Source organism: Rissa tridactyla, chromosome 2 (genome assembly GCF_028500815.1).
Source record: "Rissa tridactyla isolate bRisTri1 chromosome 2, bRisTri1.patW.cur.20221130, whole genome shotgun sequence".
NCBI classification, from domain to species: Eukaryota; Metazoa; Chordata; class Aves; order Charadriiformes; family Laridae; genus Rissa; species Rissa tridactyla.
In genome coordinates, this window is record NC_071467.1 from 118,952,176 (window position 1) to 118,969,772 (window position 17,597).

The 17,597-nt window shown below is 35.5% G+C and overlaps 1 protein-coding gene across 11 annotated transcripts in view; it reads left to right on the top strand.

Annotated features, from left to right (window-relative positions):
- The window catches only part of ULK4 (unc-51 like kinase 4), a 255,213-nt gene that overhangs the window by 101,976 nt on the left and 135,640 nt on the right, over nucleotides 1–17,597 (top strand). For all 11 annotated transcript variants that reach the window (XR_008464756.1, XM_054190816.1, XM_054190817.1 and 8 more), the window contains one exon: nucleotides 4,127–4,219. Coding sequence is in view for 10 of the 11 variants with exons in the window: in XM_054190816.1 (XP_054046791.1) it covers nucleotides 4,127–4,219 (93 nt within the window). In the remaining variant the exon portion in view is untranslated. The remainder of the gene's footprint in view (nucleotides 1–4,126; nucleotides 4,220–17,597) is intronic.

A 17,597-nucleotide genomic window follows, 5' to 3' on the forward strand; every position in this document is an offset into this window, starting at 1 on the left:
TACAGGGTTTAAGTATTTTCTGAATCAGTTCCTTTATCTCACCAGTAGAGATGATGATACTCGTATTTGGAAAACCATTTGAGATTATCTCAAGAAAATAAATATTGAAGTTTATGAAATTTGGAATATTTTGGAACTTGATATAAAAAAAATTTACCTTATCAGCATAGTAAAACAGTATGTAAATCTCTTAGTGATTCAGAAAGAGTTAACTATTGTCTGCATATTTAACACATTACTTGAACCTGTGAGTTGAGCCAACCCCTAGTAAATATGTTCACCTGTGGGGAGCAGGTAATCAATGCAAGAAGGCACAGAAGGAACAAAAGGTAGAGGAGGGTTTGAGGCTTTTCTGCAGAAAAGAAAACTTAAACTCAGTTTTGACTTGAAAGCCTCAAAACTTAATTTGGAGAAGACTCAAAAAGAAACTAAGATAAGACCAAAGCAGCTGCTTTGGGTAACAAAAAAGACATGAAAGGTAAGTTTTGTTCAGCAATGTTCTAGATAAGAAAATAATTGATGGGAGGTAGGTAGGAATGAATTCTCTTACACTCTCTACAGTTCTCAAAAGAAGCTTTATCTGAATGCAAAGAGGTCTGGCCTAAATCTAAAGAGAGGGGAGGTCTAAGATTCAGTGTAACCTACTCATAAAGATAGTGTAAAGCTCTATCCCAAGAAGTAAAAGTTACCTGAAAACTCTGAGATAGGAAGTGAAGAGACAACTGGCTTGTATTTGGAGGCTGAAGAGGTTGTTGTTTAGTCCTTCTGTTGCTGGACAAAGGATGGGACAGAGTGTGACTCAGCTGATGGATAATCAAAAGAGGAGAGGAGGTGTGCAATGGCTGGTTGCTCATGGGCAGTCTGTGTGGGGAAGTAGTTTCAACCCCTTTTGATTCTACTTTTTAAGAACTGAGAGCTGTTGAGCATGGATGGGAGGGACATCGGAGTTTAACATGTAATGTTCTTTTTAAGGAAGGTTATATTGATACTCGTTTGCATATATATTTAATTACTATAAGTATCTTCCATAAGTTAATTTGTTTAAATGTAAAACTGACTTGGGAAATAGAATTTTGGTTACTATGCGTGAAATTCAAATGGTCTTCATTTTGAGATAAATGTAGGAATGCAGTGGTTATCGGTTTTTTCTCATCTTCTGTATCATCCATTTAATTTCATTAAATATTTGTGCATTTGTAGATCAGAAAGTTAAATTCCTCATAGGATTTTGATTGAACTGAATGAAATAGTGTTATTAAATTTTAGTTCACTGAAAGGTTATTTTCCTGAGCGTTTCACAACTAAAATGGAACTTTCAGCTATAGAAAATGAATATAAGGCAAATGCTTTCTGTTATGTGTCCACATTTTTTTTTATCAGAAATTGAAACTTTAGCTCTTTTGCATTTAATTCTTAATATTCCTAATTATATATCATTTGAAATTTGAGCCAGAACCAGCAAAAGGAGAGGAATGCGTAAATAAAGTTTTATATCATTTGAAAGATTATGTAGCTTGTTCTTAGTAGACTGCCAAGTCAGTTCTGCAAGTACAAAGTCCAGAATACTTGAGATAATTTGTAGGTAAAATGTTAAATCTTTTTTAAGGGTTTAAGAGAATCCATATCCCTGAATCTTTAGGTTCTGTTGTTACTGTTGCTTATAGAAAAGATTGACAAAGTAACTCCTTGCAGGGTAGTACCTGGAGTTTACAGAACCATTATAAATGCTCTCCGAAACTATTATTAATAAATTAGTTTGTGTTTTGAAGTGGCAGGGAAATCATTGGATGAACTCATTCATTTAACAACGTATCTCAAGCACGGAATATTTTCCCTGCAGAGAAGATTCATATATTCATAGGTCCTAATGGTCTTTATTCTGTCAATGTGTTTATATAATTGCTAAGACATTGACTTTAGTAATCTCTGTTTTTGCACATCGTATTTGGTTTGATGGATCACTACACCTTCCCTTAGAAATATCTTAGGAATATTTACTAATGTTATCTTGGAGGGAGGGAGGGAGGAATCGAGTTTCATGTAAAAGGAAATAAAGTGAGACTGTTTCTTGTTGAACCTCAAGGAATTAGGATGCTAAGTGTGCACAATAGAATAGTCTCTTTCAAATGTAATACATAGAAGGCTTAAAATAGTTTAAAGTGGATCCTGTTTAGGGAAGGTATTGATATGTTTATAATAAAACAAGTATATTGCCAAGTGTCAGATTTTTAAGCTAGCATGCCTGATTCAGTCATTGTTGCTATTAGGAATTACCGTTTTGCAGATGTAAATCCATGTCTTATGCAGTGAGCAGATGACTTCTGGCACCTAAGTCTTTGCTTGCCTCAAAAGATTTAGTCATGGATTCTGCAAAAAAAAATGCAAATAGTTCCCTTATGTTTGGTAGGAATACGTATTGATCGCATGTAGGGCTTCCAGGATCAGTGTCTATTATGCACCATAGTATTTTTTTTCTTTTATGAAGAAAAGAACTTTTTAATCACCAATGAGAAATAATTTTCTTTCAGGAACTGGAACTTGTTATTTGTAAAGGAGAGATTTATATCACCGAATATACGAAGCCAACACTGACTTCTCATTGATTAATTGTGCAGATTCTCCAATGTGGTTTGCAACTCTACAGCAGCACATTCAAGTTAATACGTAGTAGCCATGATGCATTGTCTATAGGCTGTGTGCTTGTGTGGGACTGTTAGCCTCTGTGAAGGAGCTCTCACAGGCCACATCAAGAATGCACAGCTGGTGTTCTTCACCCTTCTTGTCTTAGAGTTGTCCAGATTGGAGACTTGGCCAGAAAGCACCACATTTCCTTCTAGATTTCCTTCTAGATTTCCTTCCCATGTAAATCAGCATTGCTGAGATGTGGTGCCTAGGGAGAGGAGATCTTTATTCTAGTGAAGAGCTAGCACACAGTAGGGTACGTGCCAACACCCAGGTGGTGGGAAGTGATCCAGATTCCTCAGTTCAGGCAGCACGAGGGATCTCAAGATGTGAAGTAAAATTCTTGGTGCATTTAGTTGCACAAAACGTGATAACCTACCACGTTCTCCTACAAATCATCCTTTCATTTGTACTTGATTAATTCTTCATGAAGAAATTTATGCTTCCAACTCTATTACTTCCACATGTTTAGAGTAGCACTATTTGTAATCAAAGGCAGTGTTTTGACATGACTGAGTCTGGGTATTTTATGCTTACATCCTTCTCTCTTCCATCATTATAATCCCTATTGCCCTCCAGATAGATTTTGATTTTTTTTTTTTCTTAAAAAAAAAAAGGTCCTATTTGTTGGGTGGGCGTTACTGGAATGTTATCAGCAACAGCGAGTTCCACTTTGGTTTTGGGCTGCCTGTTTTCCCTTATCAAGACTTCCGTAAGGTGATATTTGGAAATGTTTCATAGATGTTTTTCTTGTAGTTTTATCTCACTGCCATAGCTCTCAATAAACATTGTTTAGAAGTATTTTTGTATTATTCTGTTCTGTATTACTTGGAGAATGGAAGTATGCTGTAGTTAAAGCAGTATTTTTTTTAAATTTGAAGTAAAACATAAAGCTCAATGCAAGTGTTCTGTAAGTAAAATATTTCATTTTGAGAAAAATTACTATGTAAACAAAATATAGAGCTTAATCATATATAAGTTGATTGATGATCTTTCTGAGCATCCAGTAAATCTTCTGCCTAATACTTTGAGGCTTGGTTTCTACTTGTCTCTTGAAAATTAGATTTTTTTAAATATATATAAATATATTCATATAGATCAATAAATAAATCATGCATCTAGAAAAAATGCATGTTTTATAAATATATATTATATTTCAATATAACTTTTAAAACCATGTGTATATGTTTTATAAATATACATTATTACATCTTTTATAATGGTGTATCTCTCTCTCTCAAGATTAATATGTTTTTTTGTTAGTGCTGCTTTTAAAGTTAATGTGATGGTGATTTTAAAATACTGTTGCAAAGCAAGTTTTGTTTATTGCTTTGTATGTTTCCAGGCAGCATTGTATTTCTATTGTGGTTACTAGAAAGTTTGGAAATGGGAAACAATGTATTTTTAATATCGAACTTTTTAACATGCATCTCTTCCCTTTCAGGTATGAGAACATTCTGATGGCTCCGGACCCAGTACCAATGTATGCTCTGAAACTGTTGGTGGCCCTGACTGAACACAGCCCTGCTTCTGTGAGGTGATACAACTACACATTCTCTGGTGTTCTGGGTTCTTTCTGTTTCAATTAATTTTGTTTTCCGTAAGGAATTAACAATACCTTAGATCTCACTATCATACTATTTTGACTAGCAGTTAGGAGATTTAGAAAATCCTTGGAGAGTATTTGTTATAGGGCACAATTTTATGTCTTTTGTGCCGATTTTATATGATCATGGTTAGTTTAATATGGATTTAGCCAATGAAACAGTAAAGACAAAATCGTAAGAATGTTAACATTAAAGTTATCATTAAAAACTTAAAAAAAAAAAAAAAAAAAAAAGAAAACCAAAACATTATCAAAACTGTTGTTCAGCTAAGCATATTTGTACTAGGACACAGGTGATGCATTTGTAAAAGTTTGAGACCAGTCTATTCACTTTAAATCTGTTCAGTTTTTCTGCAAATATAGCTACCCTCCTTTAAAGCCCCTAAATACAGATTTTAATGTTTGGTGTAGGTACACTCAGCATGTTTAAAAGTATCTTAATGTCTCTTTCTTCTTGTTCCAAAGTTTAGGCTGTGATGGACTGAAGAAAAAAAAAAAAAGTGATACATAACTTAAACTGCATTTGTTGATAGTAATAAGGAAGCATCTCTCTTGTATATGCGTACGCACATGCAGCTATTCCTCTTCCCAGATCTGCCAGAAAATCGGGTTATTCTTGCATTCACCATTGTCTGTTCATGGTGTCTGATAGTGTTATGGCTAAGAAGTCACTGCGTACCATACTGTCTTGCTTTGATTGATTGAAATGAGCACAAGATTAAAAAAAAACACAAGGAAGGAAATTTAATTTGTTTTCCCACTGTTTTTATTACAAAAGATGAAAACATCCTCTTTTAATCTTTTATGATGCTACTGTGAGCAGTCTTTTAATATACTAAGTAGACTAAAAATGAACTAGAAATAGAGTGGCTTGAGATTTTAAAAGGCTTGAATACAGTAAATGTACTTAATTTTATTTTTATTATATAGAAGCTGTTTATCCTACTGCAGGATTTTATGTATTATACAAACAAATAGTACAGCTTTTTTTTTTTTAGAATTAACCTACAGATATTCTCATACTTCAAATGTTAAGAAAAATATTTCTGTAACTAGAATGCTGGATATTATAGCAGCACTTTTCCTCTGCCTAATGAATTCTCTTTATTTGAGGAATTGTATTTGTCCTTATGCTCAATGTAGATAGATTATGAATGCGCACTCATCCTCGTGGTCGTCTTACAGCAGACAGCAGTTCTTTTTTTAATATTATTAAAGAACAGCTGTGGATATCCAATGAAATATTAATAATTTTATGGTTATTGAAGTATGGGCTACGAGATTCCAGATACTAACACATCTGTAATTGTTCTTTTCCTCACATATTTTACTGGCCCTCTTCTTTTACTTTCACTAAATAATTTCTCTGGCTAGATTTCTGAAGCGGGAAGCAATTCTCTTGGTCTGTCTTCTTCCTGATTCTTTGACTTCCCAGTAACTTTAGCTGGAAGTAGCCGATGCATCAAAAGTGTGACAGAGGTGAATAATATATTCATACTTGCACAAACCGCTATTGCACAAAGTGGGAACCAGATACATGCTATAGTGAACACTAGATCACAATTGATTCTGGTTTTGTTTGATGGCTAATTAATCAGTATGCATGGAGCTCAGAATTACTGAAGGCATATGCTCTCTTTTGCCCCTTTCATGAGGAACATGGAAAGGATCTGTGTTTATTGTGATGGGAAGTAAATAAGTAACATTGGACACAAATCTTTTGGGATTAAATTTGTTCTTTATGGAAAAACTCTACTATATTTTCGTACTGATGATCGTATTGTGAGTCAGTTTTCATTGAGTCTCTGTGGCTTCTCCAAGCTTACTTTTTGTCCACAATGCCTGGCTTTCGAGGATGTGACTAACTTTAAATGAATAAAAATGATGGTGGCAAAAAGATGGTAAAATGACAAAATGTTAAATTAGTATTTATCTTATTGTTTCCAAATCTTTCAAAATCAGCTATTATTATTAACCTTATTTTGAAATAAGAGTGAATTGGGAGGAGGATGAGGGCTGCTGTGTTTTATTTAGTTTGTTCTGTATGATAGCTTGTTCTCAGACATGTTCACTTAACCCGTTTTCTCTTTCTTGCTCTCTCTATTCTTCAATACCACCATTTTTCTTCTATCTCACGCTTATCTATCTTCTTCTTCTTCCCATCCCCTCAGTCTTTTCTTGTGTGCTTCCCAATAGAGACATCAGCATTTGAGCTGTTCTTATTGTAGCACTTGAAAGGAGACAGATGCACTCCAATCTTTTGTTTCATATTTTTTTCATGGGTGAAAAACAGTAAATCAACTAACTTGATATCAGAGGAAAACCATTCTATCTTCTTTTTACCATTTTTTGACACTTCTTTTTGTATAACAGGTAGTTTGTTCTATATGGCAGAGGCACAGATATTCAAATATTATAATATTTTTAATGTCTAGTAAGCTTATGATAAAATACTGCTAATGTATGATACATGTTTTGAATGCCTTTAATAATTAATATTTCGTAATAATACAAAAAAAATCCTGGTAATGTTTGCCGTTGCTCTACTCTTGGGGGTCGTTTTTAACATTCTGTATTATGGGAGCTCTTCCACTTTATTGGTTTTCAATTTAGCAGTGGAGAATTCTTGTGATATCCCATTAATGTGCTGCAGAATTAGATGTGTCACAAACGTAAGTTCCAGCATGTGTAAGATGGTAGCTGTAAAAAAGCTTTAATATGAGCACGTTAAGTATTTGGATGGCTGATCATATGAGCATCCACGGGAAGAAAATCCAGTTTTAGAGAAGGGTGACCACTTTCTTGTTTGTTTTCACCTTAATGTGTTAGAGTGTAAATGAGTCAGAATTTTCCTTTATATACCTGTTCTTACATCATGCATCAATTGCTGTCTGATACAACCTCACTTAGAGGTTCTTTACTAAGAAAGCAGCAGATACAGGGAGGGTGAGGTTTGAACAGAATCTGCCCATCAGTTGCCTATTTTGTACTTGGCTCAAAGCTAATAGTCTGGATTTAAGAGTGTTAATCGTATTCTGTTGTGGCTCTCCTAAATACCTATTGCCTTTTTTTCTTCAAGAATTTTTAATGTTTTATGATAAGAAAAATTGTGGACATTAAAACCAGTGTGAGAATTAACGGTAGAGTTCATCTTTAGCTATTTTGAGATTGATGATTTTTAAAAGAAATTGCTGATACTAAGGGAACATGTAGTTTCATTTAATGATTAATCTCTGGACTACTGGGAATTTACATTAGGGTTTTTTTTCCATTTGTTAATTACTCTTGGTGGATTGTACTTGTGTAAGGAGTTGGAGAAACTGAACTTCTCACAGTGGGAGCAAATGTCCGCAGCAGGATGAGATCTGATTTAACTATCCAAAGTCTGTATTCAAAAGGAGCAGTATCATCAGATACCTTGTCCTTTTGTATGTTTTTCAACTTAATATATAGGTTGTACATATGTGTATATGTATGGATAGAAAGTCTGACGTGATCTATTCATTAAGGGTTGGGGTTATTTTGGTTCCTGCTTTGAGTTTTGTACATTGTTTTATTGTGGTCTGTAATGATCAGATTGCTAAATTTTTATAGTAATAAGGAGGAGCTGATGTGAATTTCTTAGTTTCTATTAATATGATATATCAATTAGCTCTGCTTAAATCATCTGAAAACTAATGGTGTGACCTTTCTTAGAGTTATGGTGGATTGAAGGACAGGGGAGCAAATTAAGGAACCTTCCCCACCTTCTTACTTACTTTAAATTTCTCAGACATTAGACGCTGCTCTAGAAAAGGGGAAGAGGCTTCAGAAAACAAAATAGGAAGGTGCTGAAGAGCGACAAAAATTCTGCTGTTTCTAAATGCCACAGATCTAGTACCTGCGAAGATGATAGATGGATAGACCTTGTACACCACAGTAGATTGTCTTGACTAATTAAAGTAACTTTTTATCACAATGTCTTTGGAATCATCCAAGAATGGTCCAATTTTCAAACTTCATTTACGCTACTGTTTGTACCCATGCATTATCTATTAAAGACCATTAAGGCACATTTTAGAGTCAGTGTTAGTAATGGATTGATCCTCTTATCATCACGAAGTTCTATGTTAGCATTTGTTTACATTTCAGTATATTCTGAAATAGTCTATCTCGTATCTATGCCCTCTAGTTAAAAAAACAAACAGTGAAAAAAACCCCAACAAACTCTTTGGAGTTCAGTGTGGTGCTTTTATTTGAGTTGGTAGAATTGTGATTTGGTTCACAAGGACTTGTTAGCATTATGCATAGATTTATCTTTGAACCTGCTGTACTTTCTTTGCCGTTAGACTAGAGGGTTAGCACTTCAGTGCTTTTATTTCCTGGTGAATTGATTAATGTGGGCTTATATTAATTGCTTTAAAAACACTTTGTTCTTCTCGTTAGTCATTTTAATTTTCTAGCTTATGGTTGAAGTGCTCACTTTGGAAAGTAGACCTATTTGCTTCTAAATTACTTCTCCGTTTTTATGTGTTTTATTTGTTTCCTGTAACGAATGCGAATAAAATAATATGGAGTAGTTTTGGTAACAGGTAAGCTTATAAGGCCTAGTCCTACTGAACTGAACAGTGGAACTGCATGTTAGAGATGCACAAAATTAGTGAGAAAGTCACAATGCAAATGGATTGAGAGAGATTGTCAGAGGATGATACAGTTTTATTAGAACTTTGGGCAATATTTATTGCCCAGAGGCTCAAAAAAATCAGGTTTTGAGCCTGATTCTGATTACACTAGTTTCATGTCTGAAAACTGAGTTGTAAAAGCCCTCATTTTCTTGTTGGAGAAATAATGCTAATATAAAACAGCAAAGAATTCGTATGGTCTTTGCTATTCCTATTATTTGATATAATGTTTACATATATGCTGCTTTATTGAATAACACCAGGCATGAAGACTTACCCAGAAAACAGAGTCTTGAAATGTTAAGTTGTGTGTCAGCTAATAACAATGTTGTCAAGTCGCACATCATTGTAATTCATATCAAAGGCAGTGGTCAGAGTTCATTATTGCAAGTGAGTTCTCATAGTCTAGTCATGTACTGACTGTAATACTAATTATCATTTTTAATGTAAAACACAACTCCTTAGTGTTACATTTTATAAAAGTTACCCTTTAGTAAAGAAATTAGCTATTAACCTTATACCTGTAATTTTGTTTCCACTTTCGTGTTGCTGATCAATTGCTGAATGTCCAATTTTTCAAAAATGCAAGGCTACTATTTGATGTTCCTGTTAAGGCAATTATTGAAAAATGTCATATTGTAAGGTTCACAAATTTACTCTTTGAAAGTAAAGCATTAAGCAGAAGGAGAAAATAACATTCATTCTTTGGTTATTTTTACTTTCAATAGTGAATTTTTGACATTGTGAATATAAATAGCAAATAAAAAATAAGCAGGTAATGAGGAAGGGTCAGCTGTTTAGGGTGCTACAGTGGGAGTTGCAGACTTCAGTTAATTAATTTAGTTCTACCACAAATTCTCTGTTCAGCATGAAGCGACTCTAAACCACCATCCAATCCATTGACTTGTGTTCAACTGTAGGTGCCCAGAGAAGAATATAGGAACAAGGCAAGCGAGTGGCAATACTTTCTGCAGGCTATCTCAGCCCCCCGTGAGTTATTTTTTCAGAAGCTATATAAGAAGAAGAGGTGTTCTGTAGATAGTAGCTATTGATGAGTAATTTTCATTCTATTTACATGGTTTCAAAAAGATATTTGACAAATAACTTTCAGCATTAATAGTTACTCCATAGCATAATCACCTTCATATGAAGATTTATCATCTTTAGGCATTTGCTTTGGTTTTCTTTGTTTACTCTGACATTTGCCACTTAATTTGATGACATCAAGTTCTTACAGTGAAAAAGAGGCACACACTAATTCATAAATTTCTGGTATATTGTTTACTTTAGCTGTACCTTTTGCAATCTGAACAGTCCTGGTTATTTTTCAAGAGTCTTTAGTAGTGGTCCTTAGAAAGCACACTTTGAAAGCTCAAGAATAGTGTATCAACCAGCTCTCCGTTGTCCACTTGCTGACGTGACTTCTTCAAAGATCTGTCATGGATTTGAAATTTCATCCCTTTAAAATTAATGTCTTGGTTCTTGCTCTGTGCATGCCCACCAGTTCTGTTCTTCAGAATAGCTTCTACTCATTTGTTCAGCTGTAATACCCAGATTTTCACACCCCCATCCAACTTTTCTCAAAAGTTAGTATCCGATAACACATTTTCTGTCTTTTAAATATCTCCTGTGAAAGCAGAGAGTTTTGAATAAGGTACTCCCTTTGATCTCACTTTTCCAGATGGTGAACTAAAATTATAGGTGACAAAGTCATTCTGTCCTTCTGTGGTCTAATAAACCTCTAATTCTCTTTCCCTTTGGTAGGACAGCTAGAGGTTGGAGCATAACCCTCTGTAGAGTAAACTAAACTAGCTACCGACTAGCTAAATTTCCCTGAAGAGAGAAGGCTTGGGGTTGAAGGACAGGTTTGGAACCTGGGTCTCCCTTACGCTTTTAAGGAAGACATTTGGTAATCATTAAAACAAAACACAACACACACACACACCCCCAAACTACTCTTTTTAAAAAGAAAACAAGAGAAGCAAGTAATGCATGAGGCTGTGAATCCTAAATGGGTATTGATTACTGAACCTGGAAGATAGGAGCATTTTAAGCCTTCATATTGGCTAGATTAGGCAGATCCCTGCTCAGTGTTCTGAATATTGCAAATCTGATTTTAGGCCAACATTCTCCACATATATAAAAATAGATGCTTTTACTTTTTATGACTGGAAATTGTAGGACCATGAGGACACCTAAATCCTCATACAGATCCAACTCAGAAATGCTACTACTCTCAAACGTTTCCTCAACTTTTTTTGCTGGTGCTTTTTTTTTAATCAATTTAGGTTTAATAGACTTTTAATATTTTGCTGTTTTTTTTTCTTTTTTCTTTCTTAAATGGAGGAAATGTTTAGAGGACTGAAAGATAACCTTGTTATTGTGACACTGAATGGTGGTGTTCTACCTGCGTACAGTTTTATTAAATGAACATAGATAAGGTTGTTTCATAGCTATGTAGTAATACTTACTAAAAATATTTTTTTTAAAGCTTCATTTTTACCTAGATTTTTTTTCAGCTGGATGGATCTGCCCTTGTGTCCTCTTTCTTTCAGTAACAAAAAATGGGTTTGGATTTTAGCAAGTTCCAAAATATTTACCAGTCTCTTCCCTAGAGACTCTGCGTAGAAAGAACAGTTAGATAGAATCAAACATGCAAGAATTGCAGTCTCTACACAAATTAAAATCTGAAACACTGATCTTCATTTTCAAATCAGATTTTAATCCCACTGTCGAGTGGATGGCTTAAGTTCACTTTAATGGCTCTTTTCTCCTTTAGATATTCCTTTATTATTTTAAAAATATCTAAGAGATGCTTGATTACAAGTGCTTCTGTGAAGAAAAGGTCTTGCTTTGTGGAATGCTTGCCAGCCTTCTGTTGTATCTCTCTTTCAATCTTCTGCCATTCTTCAGAGACTGTGATAGCCCTTTTGTCATGTAGTAGAATGAAATTTCGTAGGAATTGAGAACATTTAAAATCAATGTTAGTTGACTGCCTGAGTAAGCAATCTGTGCTGTGTGAACTGGGACCTTTGCTTTTGTCTCACCCACTTCCTTACATTTTTCCCTGCTCAACCATCTCTCTATCAATTGAAAGCTTTTTTTTTTTTTTTCTACTTTAAAATCGGTAAGATTTTTTTTTGGTGGGGGAGGATATGTAGAAGGATTTACAATACTGTAGACTATTTTAGAACAAGCCCCAAACCCACTTCATGTCCTTTATGCTGTTTCCTTGCTTCTTGATGTGTCATGATCTGAAGGAAATATTAAAAGAGAAGAGTCTCAAATGAGCTAGATTGAAGGTGTAAGGCTTACTTTACCTTCCTTATTTAGTGTATTGAAAACATAGGTCAGTAATTTAGCAGATGGGTGTGTTTGTGTTTACACTTTACAGATCACCTTTCAAAAAAACATGTGGGTTCAGAAGCTTTCATTAAAATGCTAATCTGACTAACAAAGTGTTGGAAGTCTGATGTGTAATGTGAAGGCTTTGCAGTATTGGAAGTGTTCCAAGGTTACTGGTTGAGTGTTGATTTCGTTGGTGAAGGAAGTACTTTCTCGCACTCATTCTTTCTTTTAACAGATCATGTTTCTTAGGGATAAGAATAATAACCAAAGATCTTGCTTGATATAAGACTGATTGCAGTCCTTATTTGTGCAAACAGTTCTGTATGAACACTCTCAGGCATGAAAGTGCTTTGCTACAGAAGGCCAGAAGCAAGAAAAAGTTGCTTGACATGCTATTGTGTTTTTCATATCATAGAATATCTCAAGTTTGAAGGGACCCATAGGGATCACTGAGTTCCACTCCCTGCTCCTCACAGGACTACCTAAAACTAAATCATGTAACTAAGAGCGTATGAGTAAAAGTTTTTTCAGAATTGTCTGAGGCTTTTTCATATATGAAATTAGTTAAAATTATTTAGCAAAAGATCATTTACTTGCTTTTCAGCAGGTCAACCCCTAACCTGTACCGGTGCATGGGGTTATTCCTCCCTAGGTGCAGGACCCTACGCTTGCCCTTGTTGAACTTCATCAGTTTCCTCTCCGCGCAATTCTCTAGCCAGTCCAGGTCTCGCTCGATGGTGGCGCAGCCTTCTGGTGTGTCAGCCACTCCTCCCAGTTTTGTGTCATCAGCAAACTTGCTGAAGGTACGCTCTGTCCCCTCATCCAGGTCATTGATTAATATGTTGAACAAGACTGGACCCAGTACTGACCCCTGGGGAACACCGCTAGTTACAGGCCTCCAACTAGATTCTGCACTGCTGATCACAGTGCTCTGAGCTCTGCCATTCAGCCAGTTCCCAATACACCTAACTCTCCACTCATCTAATCCACGCTTCCTAAGATTACCTATGAGGACGTTATGGGATACAGTGTCAAAAGCCTTGCTGAAGTTGAGGTAGACAACGTCCATTGCTCTCCCCTTATCTACCCAGCCAGTCATGCCATCCTGGAAAGCTATCAGGTTGGTCAAGCATGATTTCCCCTTTGTGAATCCATGTTGACTGCTCCTGACAACCTTCTTTTCCTCCACGTGCTTAGAGATGACATCCAGAACGAGGTATTCCATCACTTTTCCAGGGATGGAGGTGAGGCTGGCTGACCTGTAGTTTCCTGGATCCTCTTTCTTACCCTTTTTGAAGACTGAAGTGATGCTGGCTTTCCTCCAGTCCTCAGGCACCTCTCCCATTCTCCATAACCTTTCAAAGGTGATGAATAGTGGCTTAGCAATAACATCTGCCAGCTCCCTCAGCACTCATGGGTGCATCCCATCAGGGCCCATGGATTTGTGGGTGTTGAGTCTGTGCCTAAATGATCTCTAACCCAATGCTCCTCAACCAAGGGAAAGTTTTCCTTTCTCCAGGCTCTCTTATTTACCTGCAGGGTCTGGGATTCCTGAAGGCTGGCCTTAGCAGTAAAGACTGAAGCAAAGAAGGCATTCAGTAACTCCACCTTCTCTGCATCCTCCATCACCAGGGCACTCACCTCATTCAGCAGCAAGCCCATATTTCCCCTAGCCTTCTTTTTGCTACTGATGTACTTGAAGAAGTCCTCTTACTGTCCTTGACATCCCTTGCGAGATTTAATTCCAAGTGGGCTTTAGCCTTCCTCATTGCTTCCATGCATACTCTGACAATGTTCCTATACTCCTCCCAAGAGGCCAGTCCCTTTTTCCACATTCTGTAAACTTCCGTCTTTCATTTGAGATTTTCCAGAAGCTCCTTGTTCATCCATTCAGGTCTCCTGCCTCTTTGGCTGGATTTCTTTCTCATAGGGATGCACTGATCTTGAGCTTGGAGGAAGTGGTCCTTGAATATTAACCAGCTCTCTTGGACCCCCCTACCTTCTAGAGCCTTAACCCATGGGATTCCTCCAAGTAGGTCTTTGAAGAGGGCAAAGTCAGCTCTCCTGAAGTCCAGGGTTGCAATTTTACTTTTTGCCCCGCTTCTTCCATGCGGGATCCTGAACTCCACCATCTCGTGGTCACTGCAGCCAAGGCTACCACTGGGCAAAGTAATACAGTCCAGTTTTCCTGAAAATGTTTTCTTTCAGAGTGAAATAAAACCAATGTTAAAATGTGTTAAGACAGTTTGAATAGAATAATTTTGAGTGTATTTGCAAATTGTGGTTTAGACTCAACTTAAATTTTGAAAATCTTCCCTAAATGGAGCTTTTGTTCTTTAGTAAATTCTAATTTCTAGTAACAGTCATGTAGAGCTCAAAATACAGTTTTAATTGTTATGCACAGTGAGAAAAAAAAAATCTGTAAAATGATCTTGGAAAACTGAATTAATCAAAACTACAGTTAGCGTCAGTTTATGTCTTTGTAAATCAGTTTCTGTCATTTTCTGCAAGTTTGTGTAATATATAAATCAATGCATAGTTTTCCTGTTTTTGTTTCTTAGAGATAAGTGGAATAGAAAAAAATATCAACCATGTATCCATATTGAAATATGCCACTGAACAAACTGAAATAAACTGTGGCGTGTAGGTATTATCACTGGCAATCTTGGACTATTTTTGTGGCCCACAATGAAACCAACTAAAATTATTATATACAGAAAGCTAGGTTCTTTATTAAAAAAAAAAAAAGAAGAAAAAGTAAATATCTAATCTCAGGAGGAACGTTGTTTTTTTTTTTTATCCTGATGGTACTGGTCAATTAGGAATAGGCTGGCATATTACTTTACATTATTATTGCAGATATTTATATTATCTACTGCAGAGTTTATATTATTACTGCAGATAGTTCATTCAGAGAAGTAATTTGTCCTTTCTAGAGTGTCATCAGCAATGTGAATTGGAACATTGTGGGCTTAAATCTCAAATTCTTGATATTGGAGAGAGCGAAGATATTTTTGTCCTTGATGAGACTATAAAATAGGAGACTGTTGAAAAGGTCTTGAATATGTATTTTTAATGTTTTGGAATAAATCAATTATTTTTCAAAGCTAGGAGGAAACATCGACTCCTAGGTGTCAAGAGACCATGAAGATAATACATAATGGAAATATTAATATAAATCTTTCAAGCAAAATATCCTTCAGGACTTAGTAATCAAGGGAAAGAAAGACAGTTTTTTAAATCAGATGTTTTTAAGGAGTCAAACTTCATGTAATTTCTTTTTAAAAGTGAAATAAAGAATATATACCCTAAAAGGCAGGAAATTGGTATAATTCCAGTAGAGCAGAAGTTTTATGTTGCCACTGAATGTGCAAAGCACAGTTGCAGAGGCTGCAACTTTGTCAGAGAGCTTCGAACATTTTTATTTATGACTATAACCCTTAGTGCCCCTCAAGCTTTTTGTTGTAGTGTTTTCTTATTTTATACCATGTTGTATGACTAATATTTGGGGCCGATAATACATACACTTCACTTCTAAATTTTTTAAAAATTTAATTTCATTTTCATGCCCCCTTGCAATTTCTGCTTCACTGAATGGGAATCGTGTTGTATTATGATTCTGTATTTTAAAGGGGGAACATTTTGTTTTAGGATTGTTGGTTAGTTATTCTATGCTATTTGTGAATAGGCAAGGGTATAAATGTAGTAAATAATGGGAAATTGGTGAGACACCATGTTGTGGTTTAGACATATCAAAAGACAAATATTCCTGTAGAATAGGAATTTTGAAGTGCAAAACTGAACAGGAACTGAAAATACAAGCTGTTCTCCTTCAGTAAGCTTGCTGAGACTGCTGGCAAAATGACTAGGACTGCATTGTCACCCTTCCAATAAATGTGTGCAACAGACAGTTTTTGAGCTTATGCTGAGACTGAAAGTAAGCCTCTTTCATTTCATCACATAGTTCCTGGGAGTTATTAACAATTCAACTGCTGATACATGATAAAAACAAAACTGCTATGGATCAGTACATTTAATACAAATCTTCATATTATACTTATTGAAAAACACTTTCCTTGAATTTCACAGACCTTGACAGTTGTAGCAAATAAGGTATTTGAAAGAAGAAATATCCTGCTTCAGATATTTTTCTTACAGTGGAGTTGTACATTTATTTTAATTCTCAAATCTTGTTCCTTTGTGCTTATAAATGGCAGTCAGCCTTTCCATGTCAGGTTTCCCATGTTCAATATTAATTATACACTTGTGAAGGATCTTTAAAATATAGTCATCAAATAATGGTGATGTATATCTCTCTCAAACACTATAATTAAGATCTATATGTATCTTCCTTTTCTGTCTACTACAAAAAGTAAGGCATTAAATAAAAATCTAAGTATTATATATCCAACATAATTTTCTGCCTGCAGAAAGCCCAAAAATCCTCTCTTCCTCCTTGCCCACTGGGTCATTTGAGATGTAAACTACAGTAGCTGAGAAGGCTTAGGAACAGGAATTGAATAATAGCTCTTTTCAATGAAATTGACTTTAAAATAACTGGGACCCCTATAGATATGGTTGATAGATCTTCTCCCTGATGTATTTTATGGTAGACACCATTGTAAATTGTGCCTTGGTATAATATTTCTTAAAATCAATGGATCATCGTCTTTGCCTTTGAACAGCTACTTAAAGGCATGGTATGAAAGTGTGGCAGTAAGATGACATTGAAACTTTCCAGTTCAGTGGTGGGTCTTTATTATTTGGGATTCACCTAAAAAGAGTAAATTTATATGAACTCTTCTGTAATTTACTCAAGGCAGCAATGGCCCTGAGAGGCTATTCTAACTTAAAAACTCATATCCCTTAGTTTACTTGCTGTATGAGATTGGGATCGAGGAGTTTCCAGTTGAACATCTCCACGAACTTTTTATCTTTCTATGCGGCTAAAGTGGCATGAGATCATGGGTGTTTTGTGTTTATTCTCTAACCTTTATTGCAGCTTTTCAGTTTGATAACTTGTGGGTTTGGGGTTTTTTATGAACTATCCAGACCAAAAATACTGACATGAATAACAGCAGACTGCAGCACATCATGATGTAAAGAGCATGGATTCTTAAGTCATTTCTCATAGGTCAAAATCAAATTCTGTTTGTGTACTAACTCCTGGTTTTTATTGTGAGGTATGTCTTATTTGTTGCATCGCTGTCCTTCTAGAAAAGATATTTTTTCTGTATAACGAGAAGCAAAAGACTAATTAGTAGTGTTTACTCCAGGTGTAGCAATCTGTGACTTTTTAT